This window comes from Carlito syrichta, unplaced genomic scaffold, assembly GCF_000164805.1.
Source record: "Carlito syrichta isolate Samal-C Ts95f unplaced genomic scaffold, Tarsius_syrichta-2.0.1 Scaffold47086, whole genome shotgun sequence".
NCBI classification, from domain to species: domain Eukaryota; kingdom Metazoa; phylum Chordata; class Mammalia; order Primates; family Tarsiidae; genus Carlito; species Carlito syrichta.
This window is the reverse complement of record NW_006991182.1, coordinates 117,127-127,691: the sequence shown is the minus strand read 5'-3', so window position 1 is coordinate 127,691 and position 10,565 is coordinate 117,127. Positions and strand designations below refer to the sequence as shown.

Below are 10,565 nucleotides of genomic sequence, written 5' to 3'. Positions count from 1 at the left end.
AACCCATGGGCTCAGGCAATCCACTCACCTCAGCCTCCCAAAGGTGCGGGATTATAGGCTGAGCCACCAAGCCCGGCTAGCACATTACATTGTCTTAATAGTACAAAGATTCAAAGGAGAGAAAAACTATTTTGGACTAATGGCAAATGTATCTGACTGGAGTTTAAACTGCAAACAAGTGCAGTGAGAAATAAGGAGGTCAATAGGGCACACAGTCAAACACTTTTATTAGAAGTTTACTTTGAATTTTAAGACTAGCAGAGGCCAGCCACGGTGATTCAGGCCTATAATCCCAAAACTTTGGAAGGCCAAGGAAGGAGGACTGTTAAGAGGCCAGGAGTTCAGACCATAGCAAAACCCCATCTGAAAAAAATTTTTTTTAAATAGCCAGCTGAAGAGTGGTAGCATGTGCCTGTAGCACCAGTTACTTGAGAGGCTGAGGCAGAAAGACTGCCTGAACCCAAAAGGTCAAGGCTGTGGTGAACTGTGATCATGCCACTGCACTCTAGCCTGGGAGACAGAGTGAGACCCTGACTCAATAAATACATACATACGTACATACTATCGGGAATCAGTGTACAACTCTAAAGTGTACAGTTTCAAAATAATACTTGAGAATGATGCTTTTTGTAACTGTAGGAATAACAAAAGTACATTAAAAAGGCTGAAGGGAGCTATTAAGGAGAAATTCATGAACTTCGCAGCAACTTAGATGGATTAAGAGTCCATCACAGTCAATGATCTACCACAAAACAAAGAACTGAGTACCACATGTTCTCACTCATAAGTGGACCCTGAACACTTATCACAATACTACATGAAAGGGATTGGCAGTAGTGGGTCACTGCTGGGGGTGGAGGACAGGGGGTGGCTGCCACATTAACACTAATAAGGGTACCTGATCCCAGGAGAAGTGAGGACTAATGGAAAGCCCAAACTTCACCTGTACGATGACCGCTTATTTACCTAACCCTGACTTGTACCCCACATTTTTAAAATTTAAAAAAAAAAGGCAGCATCTGCAGGGATTATTTAAGCCTGACATTGTTAAGGAAAATGGGTTTTGTTTTGTTGCTATGGGCAAATGGGTAGTGGTAAAAAAAAATTGGCAAGACATTTATTTTCACTTCACTTTAAAGCATAGAGAGAAGGGATGAAGAGAAATACCCAAGACTTACCTTTGACAAAAGATTTGAATACATTTTTCAAAGTATATTTAGAATTTAAAAAACTAATTACCTTCATTCCTAGATGCAGAAGCACTATGAAACTTCCCCCTCCATCCCTTTATCTTAGTGTAGTCATTGGTTTTCCCTGTCCTAGAAACAAAAGGAAATCCAGCATCTATAAAAGAAAAAGTAAAAGAGATGACCAAATTTCAAGCAAGCCAATATTATGGATCTAATTAATTAATAAGACTTTATCTATCTGAACTGTATCAATAACTTATTAAAACTATGCCAGAAGATACAAGATCAACCTCAGAATACCCCAAATGTCTCCAATAAACTTATCTTTTTATTTATATCACAAATAACCTAACCTTTAAGAGAAATCGTTTTTGACCTTACAAATGCTACACACTCACCCGGAGAGGCAGGGTTGGTTCCTGTAAGGTTCCAAAAAAGAAAGCTAGTAGCTGGAGCCAAAGGTAGCTGTACACCCAAGTATTTAAGATCAATGCTCATTGCTGGATCCACTGAATTCAATTTTAAGCCCACTACAAGAAAAAAAGGAAACGATATTACCCATACATTAACCGCAAATCTTTATCTCACTTTTTTTTTGAGTTGGAGTCTCACTCTGTCACCCAGACTGGAGAGCAGTGGCCACTCCTGGCCACCGCAGCCTCGACCTGCTGGGCTCCGGTGATCCTTCCGCCTCAGCCTTCCAAATAGCTGGAACTACAAACACACACTACCACCCCAGGCTAATTTTTGATTTATTGTAGAGATGAGGTCTTGCCAAGTTGCCCAGGCGGGTCTCAAACCCGCGGGCTCAGGCAATCCACTCACCTCAGCCTCCCAAGGCGCGGGATTACAGGCTGAGCCACAGAGCCCGGCTATCTCGCTTTTTAATGTTTGGTTGGGGGATGGAGGAAGAGTCAATAGAAATAAAGGAGACAGTGAAGAGTAAAAATGATGAAACAAAAATAAACAGTAGCAGATTAACATTAAAGTGGCCTCATGATTAATGCCATCTGCTATTACAAATTTGTGTAAAAACCCTCTGGGTGTGGTAGGGCCTGTAATTAGTTTCTGATTATGACAAAGGAGATGGAATATACGTGATCAAATGCGAATGGTAACATTTAAGTGTAGCATCCATCTTGCTAGAGCTGCAAGGAAATCTCTCCAGTCAAGTCTCTGATGAGAAACCAGACCTGGCCAATTTCTTGACAGTAGCCTTGTGAAACCCTAGGCAGAGGACCCAGTGAAGCCATGCCCAGACTGGTGATACACAGAAACTGTGAGACAGTAAATACACAGTAAACTGTGAGACAGTAAATACACAGTAAATACTGGTGATACACAGAAACTATGAGACAGTTTGTGGTAATCTGTTAAGCAACAATACATAACCAATACATACGCAGCAAAATTCAGCCATGGCCCAGAGATTTTCTAGACTCTAATACAAATTTGCTATAGACTGACTTTCTAGTCTGACTATGGCTATTATTGATAACATTTACAGTTATTTGAGTCTGTAAATATTATGACTCTTTTATGTATAGGTTAAAAGGTAATCTTTGAGGAAAGTATTTAACTTAAGTTTGTTTTTGTTTTTTTGTTTTTTGAGTTGGAGTCTCACTCTGTCACCCAGATTGGAGTGCAATGGCCGCTCCCGGCCACCACAGCCTCGACCGGCTGGGCTCTGGCGATCCTTCCACCTCAGCCTTTCAAGTAGCTGGAACTACAGGTGCGCACTACCACACCTGGCTAATTTTTGATTTATTGTAGAGATGAGGTCTCGCCAAGTTGCCCAGGCGGGTCTCGAACCCGCGGGCTCAGGCAATCCACTCACCTCGGCCTCCCAAAGTGCTGGGATTACAGGCTGAGCCACCGAGCCTAGCCTGACTTAAGTTTTAACAAAATTGAAGAGGCTGGGTGTGGTGGCTCCCAGCACTTTGGGAGGCTGAGACAGGAGGGAGGACTGCTTGAGCCCAGGAGTTTGAAACCAACCTAGGCAACACAGCGAGACCTTGTCTCTACAAAAAAAATTAGCCAGGCATGGTGGTATGGTCCTGAAGTCAGCTACTTGGAAGGCTGAAGATGGTGAATTCCTTCAGCTCAGGAGCTTGAGGCTGAAGTGATCATGCTACTGCACTCTAGTCTGGGTAACAGATTGAGGCCTTGACTCAAAAATAATAATAATAATATACACACACGTTTTCTTAGAAGCCCTAATGTAGAAAAGTCATCAGCAAACAAACCTTATTCAAAATAATCCCCAATTTAGCTTATCCAGACTAACCTGACATATTTGCCCTGTAAGAAAATACCTGCCCAAGTAACAGGTATATGAGACCTAGACTGAGTTGACTTCATATCAATGAGCATAAATAACTTTAGCTTACAGAAAATAAGATAGCTGAGTAATTCAAAGAAAGCATATTGGTAAAAAGCCTAAAATCTTTTTATTTTTTTATTCAACCAGAGCCTACTCAGAACCTGTGTCAGTTTAAATTAAGTTATACTCCAAAATGCTTTTGCCTTATTTTACCCACATTAGAAGTTACTTCTTACAGACATATTATAATGCCATTATAAAAAAATTCAAAGATAAACTGAAAAAGAGATAACCTTTGTGTTTAAGCAAAGGCAGATTCCCCTAAGAGTTATGGCAAAAAAATGCCTGCTTGTTGCTAAATCCAATGAAATACAAAAAATTCATAAAAACATATTAGAAATGTTTATAATTATATAAACATCTACATAACTAGTAAACATATAACAGAAAAGCACATACTATAAGGAAAACTCAGCTAATCACTGACTTAATAGCACATTCAGAATATATATTCATTGCCAGGCAAAGAGGCTTGTGCCTCTAATCCCAGTCACTCAGGAGGATGGCTTGAGGACAAGAGTTCAAGATCAGCCTGGGCAACAAAGCAAAAACCTGTCTCTAAAAAAATTGTTATAAAGGAAAAATGTTCATTAAATAACTAAAAAGGAAGAGGCAGCGAGTTCCTGAAAAGACTGCCATTACTCATAAAAGAAATTAATGGCCGGGCTGTGGCTCAGCCTGTAATCCCAGCACTTTGGGAGGCCAAGGTGAGTGGATTGCGTGAGCCCACAGGTTCAAGACCTGCCTGGGCAACTTGGTGAAACTTCATCTCTACAATAAATCAAAAAAAAATTAGCCGGGCGTGGTAGCGCGCGCCTGTAGTTCCAGCTACTTGGAAGGCTGAGGCGAAAGATCGCCGGAGCCCAGCAGGTCGAGGCTGCAGTGGCCAGGAGTAGTCATTGCACTCTAGTGTGGGTGACAGAGTGAGACTCCAACTCCAAAAAAAAAAGAAATTAACATTAAGCTGACAAGAGCCCATCATGATAGAAATAAGTGAATATTTAAGCATATGGAGGAAAATAAACAAATCTCTGGTGCAAATTAATTCAAAATAATATATACAGATACTCTATACTCGAGGTACATCATACTTCCCACTTACCAAGTGTGGGCTACACTAATGACTTCTTTCCAATACAGTATGGAAAGAAGGAAAAAAAGTAACTTTACGGTGAAGAAACCTGACAATATCTCAGTCAGGCAATCAAGGTCACCATCAACAGTGATAAATCATGTTGAATATATATACCCTTGATAGGACAGAATGAGAATGACACTTTACCTATGTGATCTTCTTCCTAAGAACATATAACCCATGTAACCATCAGACAAATCTCCAACTGAGGGACATCTACAAAAAACACCTGACTAGTACTCTTCAAAACAGTGAGGGTCATTAAAAACAAAGTCTGAAAAACTGTCACAGCCAGGAGGATCCTAAGAAGACATAACTTCTAAAAGTATTGTAATATCCTAAATGAGATCCTAGACCAAAAAAGGACATTAGATAAAAACTAAGAAAATTAGAATAAAGTATGAACTTCAAATAATAATAATGTATCAATACTGGTTCACTAATCACAACACTAAAATAAGATGTTATCAAGATCAGAAACTGGGTGGAAAGTATGTAAGAATTCTCTGCACCGTATTTCCAATTTTTCTGTAAATCTAAAACTGGCTGGGCATGCCTGTAATCCCAACACTTTGGGAGGCTGAAGTGGGAGGAACACTTGAAGCCAAAAGTTCGAGACCAGCCTGGGCAACAAAGTAAGCCCTTCATCTCTACAAAATTAAAAAATAGCCAGGCGTGGTTACAAGTGCCTGTAGTCCTAGCTACCTGGGAGGCAGAATTTAAGTGAGAGGATCACTTGAACCCAGGGGTTGGAAGTCTCAGTGTGCCATGATTGTGTAACTGCACACCAGTCTGGGCAACAGTAAGACCCTGTCTCAAAAAATAAAAAAATACTTAAAACAGTTGTTTAAGTGCTATTTTCTAAAGAAGAATAAAACTCTACAGTTACAAGCAAGGGAAAGAAATCTGAAGCAAAATTTAACAAATTACTTCAAGCATCAATTTTTAGACATAACTTAGAATACTTTCAATGTCTTTGGAGACTTGGGAGTAATTGGCATCACTCAATTACTACAATTATTTAGACAAACTAACTTATTATTTTGAAGTTGTTTAAGTCTAGCTATTTAAAGGACGCAAAGGTTGGGGTGGAAGAAAATCTGTCAAAATAAAACAGAGAAAAAAATCCAAAACACAACTCTAACTTATACCTTGAAAACTATGTGCCACATAGATTACAGATTTAACAGTTAAAAAAAAAAACTATGTGTAAATGTAGCTGAATACATTTTAACAACCTTAGGATTAAATACAAACTTGCACTAAATGCAGAATCTATAAAAGCAGGTTAAAAGTGATGGCTCACAAACATGTTTTGTTTGGTTATGTTCTTAAAGCTTTGTTACTTGCCCAAAAAACTGCTGGCTGCCAACACTTGAGAGACATCACATAACTAACTCCAGTTTCTGTCAAACAATAGGAAGACCTGAGAATATTGGGCTTATTTTTCCATATGACAATAATCCACTGATGTGGCTGCCCCTTTAGAAGCGGTGACTGTGCTCCAGCTTACCAGCGTCCAACTCTACTCCCCAAATTCAGGTTAATTTCACTTAATTTACGTTACCTACTTAGTTTCTGCAAGTATTTAATTTTGGATCCCCATTCCATGATGGAAAAGATTACAGATATAACTACAATGCCTATAAAAGGGGAAAAAAGTCAAACCTTACCCAAAGTAACCAGAGCAAAAAGACTGGTTACAAGCACTAAATAGATCTAACGATAGAATTAAGACTAAAACAAATATGGGGATTAGGTTAAAAGAACATAATATAGCCGGTCAGGCTCAGTGGCTCAGCCTGTAATCCCGCGCCTTGGGAGGCCAAGGTGAGTGAATTGCCTGAGCCCGCAGGCTCGAGACCCGCCTGGGTAACTTGGCGAGACCTCATCTCTACAATAAATCAAAAAATTAGCTGGACGCGGTAGCACGCGCCTGTAGTTCCAGCTACTGGAAGGCTGAGGTGGAAGGATTGCCGGAGCCCAGCAGGTCGAGGCTGCGGTGGCCAGGAGTGGCCATTGCACTCCAGTCTGGGTGACAGAGTGAGACTCCAACTCAAAAAAAAAAAGAACATAATATAAATGTCATAATATTTCTACATTCTCAAAGTATATAACTAGCAAAAAATGGAAGTGAAAGAGAAGGGAAAGATAGGTAGGTTAAGTTCACTGATAGAGAAATCAGAGAATATTATTTAAATAAAATAGCAAAAAGTTAAAGCTGACAATAAACAATAGCAAACATGTTATCAGCAAGACATGTTGGAGATGGGACTGTCCATTACAATCCACAGCAACTAGTCCATATCACTTGAACTGAGACTGGAATTTGCATATGTTAGGGTGAGCATGGTGGCTCATATCTGTAATCCCAGCCATCTGGAAGGCTAAGGCAAGAGGACTGCTTGAGCCCAGAAGTTTCAAGACCTGCCTGGGCAAGACAGTAAGACCACATCTCTACAAAAAAAATTTTTTTAAAACAACAGGTATGGAGGCATGTACCTGCAGTCCCAGCTACTCAAGAGGTTAAGGCAAAAGGACTGTTTGAGCCTGGGAGGTCAAGCCTGCAGTTGGCCATGATCATGCCACTGAACTCCAGCTAGGTAAGAGTGAGATTCTAACTAAACAAATAAAAATTTTAAAAATAATTTTTAATTGCACACTTACAGTGTCATATAAGCTACTTCCCATTAAAGAAAAAGTTCAAGTATTATCATTTGATTTAGAAACTGAATGGTTGTTTTATTATAAATCATCCTTTTGATAGCTATGTTGACTCTCAGATAAATGATTTACCATATAATGCAAATAGCCTGCACAGCCCTCTGAAAACTGATGAGTCAAATATTCAATAAACTACTCCAAGAAGCACATCTAAAATCAAAGATATGTGTAAGAAACTATAGGATATGGCCTACAATCTTTCATTACAATGCAATTAACAGGAGAAAATCAGTAGTTATCATAACAGTAGTACGATAGTAGATATTATTTTCTTTCTTTTCTAAATTTTTATTAAACTTTCTTACACAGAGGCCTTGCTAATCTTCTCTGTATTGTTCCAATTTTAGTATTATATGCTGCCAAAGTGAGCATATCATTACTTTTTTTTTTTTTTTTTTTTGAGTTGGAGTCTCACTCTGTCGCCCAGACTGGAGTGCAGTGGCCGCTCCCGGCCACCGCAGCCTTGCCTGCTGGGCTCCGGCGATCCTTCCGCCTCAGCCTTCCGAGTAGCCGAAATTACAGGCATGCGCTACCACACCCGGCTGATTTTTTTATTTATGGTAGAGATGAGGTCTCGCTGCCCAGGCGGGTCTCGAACCCGCGGGCTCAGGCAATCCACTCACCTCAGCCTCCCAAAGGCGCGGGATTACAGGCTGAGCCACCGAGCCCGGCTCATATCATTACTTTTAAAAATAATGTAGGAAGCCGGGCTCGGTGGCTCAGCCTGTAATCCCGTGCTTCGGAGGCTGAGGTGAGTGGATTGCCTGAACCCGCGTGTTCGAGACCCACCTGGGCAACTTGGCGAAACCTCATCTCTACAATAAATCAAAAATTAGCTGGGCATGGTAGCGCGCGCCTGTAGTTCCAACTACTTGGAAGGCTGAGGCAGAAGGATCACCGGAGTCCAACAGGTCGAGGCTGTGGTGGCCGGGAACGGCCACTGCACTCCAGTCTGGGCGACAGAGTGAGACTCCAACTCAAAAAAATAATAATAATAATGTAGGAAACATAAGCAAAGCCAAGATAATGTATTACAATAAAAATAAAAATAATGAAAACTTTAAGTTCTCAGTCATACATCAAACATATAAAATACGTTTTCAATAATCAAGAGCGAAAAAGTTAAAAATATATACATATGTGTTTGCAGTTACACATTGAGAGAGAAAAGTATTCATCTATTTTCACACCTAAATATATTACTAAGAATATAACAACAAGTAGGACTCTCACCTCTAAAAATTAAAAAAACTAAATAAACACATAAACAAAAGTAACCAAGTTAAGATGAGAAAAAGGAGGGCAGTGGGGAAAATACCAGGTTATGAGGATGAACAAAGAAAAGACTACTTTCTCAAGGGTACCTGCGTGATCAAGGTTTACATACCTAACCCTGAATTGTACCCCACATCTTTATAAAAATTAAAAAAGAAAAGAAAATACCACCTTCTTACCATGACACATTTTTTTTGTATATAAAATACTATGATGAAGAAGACCCAGAAACGTTTTTAAGCCAAAGGGAAAAATTTTAGAAGCAGAGAAGATGAAAATATGCAAACTGAAGGGGCACTAAAAGAAAATAAATCAAGGATGGAAAGGAAGTACATAAACCAAAAAAGTGAGGGGGGTGGAAAGAAGAGAAGGAGAGGAAAAAGAGTAGGGAAGAAAAAGAGAACCGAAAAAAAAAATTGGCTTGTATATCTTTTAGAGAATATTACCTTCTTGAAGACCAGGATGTATCACCTGCTTGTGCCGCAAGGACTTCAAATCTTCTATCAATTCCTTTTCTAACTGAGAAATTCTTGCTCTGCAACCTACTCACAAAACAAACAGTAATAAAATAAACTACTGTTCACAACAAAAGGAAGAATGTTGCATATTTCACTATTGGACCCCAAACCACAAATACATCTTGTTTTGTACTATTTTATAATACCTGAGTCATTTGTGGCTGATGCCTGAAGACTAGAGGGTTCTTCTGCTGTTGCATCAACTGCATGAATGTCTAGAGCTTCCTATATCAAAAAACAAAAAAAGTAGTTCATATAATTTCTGAAAGTTTTAAAAAGTAAAGTAGGAGTTAAGAGGAAAAATTACAGACTAGGAGAAAAATATCACCATATTTACAGTGATAACTCTAAATTCACAAAACCAAAAATATTTTTATACTTTTTGATGTTTTCTAAATATTCTACATTAACATTTCTTTAATAATCAGAAGAAAAAAACAAAAAAATCTGAATATATCATATTCAGCTAACTAACCTCATACTGTGTACCAATTTGCATGTTAATTTCAGTCTATCTAGCTAGCTTATTCACAAGTGGAAAGAAAATAACAGGTAGAATGGATTAAACATCCAACATTTGTATAGCCAATTAATAAAGACTAGGTTTCTATAAACCTAAAAGAAATATAATCTAGTTGAAGAGTCAGAGTAGATTAAACAAAGAGACTAGCAATGTATAAGACAGCAGAGTTAAGAAGACTACTAATATCTAGTTCTCCACAGATACTCTACTACTACTAATGAAACCCAGAAAGAAAAAGGAATAGGATGCCCCAAAAAAGTGAGCAAACTTTTCATGTATTTTTATGCCCTTTTAAGGTTCATAATGGTAAAAATTCCATTAAGACTGAAATATTGCCGGGCTCGGTGGCTCAGCCTGTAATCCCACGCCTTTGGGAGGCTGAGGTGAGTGGATTGCCTGAGCCCGTGGGTTCGAGACCTGCCTGGGCAGGCGAGACCTCATCTCTTCAATAAATCAAAAAAAAAAAAAATTAGCCGGGCGTGGTAGCGCGCGCCTGTAGTTCCAGCTACTTGGAAGGCTGAGGTGGAAGGATCGCCGGAGCCCAGCATGTCGAGGCTGCGGTGGCCGGGAACGGCCATTGCACTCCAGTCTGAGCGACAGAGTGAGACTCCAACTCAAAAAAAAAAAAAGACTGAAATATTTATTTAAATTCAGCTAAACACAGAGTAAAAATCATGAACTGAGATCCAAGAAGACATAATGTTTAAGTCCATTCAAATGAAATATTTTAAGGAATGCCTATATCAAACATTGTAGAGACACTTCCCTCCCCACCTCATCCCACACATACAAATAGATGCATTCACAAAACTACATT

At 39.3% G+C, this 10,565-nt stretch overlaps 1 protein-coding gene across 2 annotated transcripts in view; it reads right to left on the bottom strand.

Moving 5' to 3' along the window:
* Positions 1–10,565, bottom strand: part of MGA (MGA, MAX dimerization protein) — a 107,329-nt gene that overhangs the window by 54,543 nt on the left and 42,221 nt on the right. For both annotated transcript variants that reach the window (XM_008048432.2, XM_008048426.2), the window contains exons 4-7: positions 9,372–9,450; positions 9,154–9,249; positions 1,589–1,720; positions 1,240–1,344 (exon numbers count right to left, since the gene is read on the bottom strand). In XM_008048432.2, the coding sequence (XP_008046623.1) occupies positions 1,240–1,344; positions 1,589–1,720; positions 9,154–9,249; positions 9,372–9,450 (412 nt within the window). The remainder of the gene's footprint in view (positions 1–1,239; positions 1,345–1,588; positions 1,721–9,153; positions 9,250–9,371; positions 9,451–10,565) is intronic.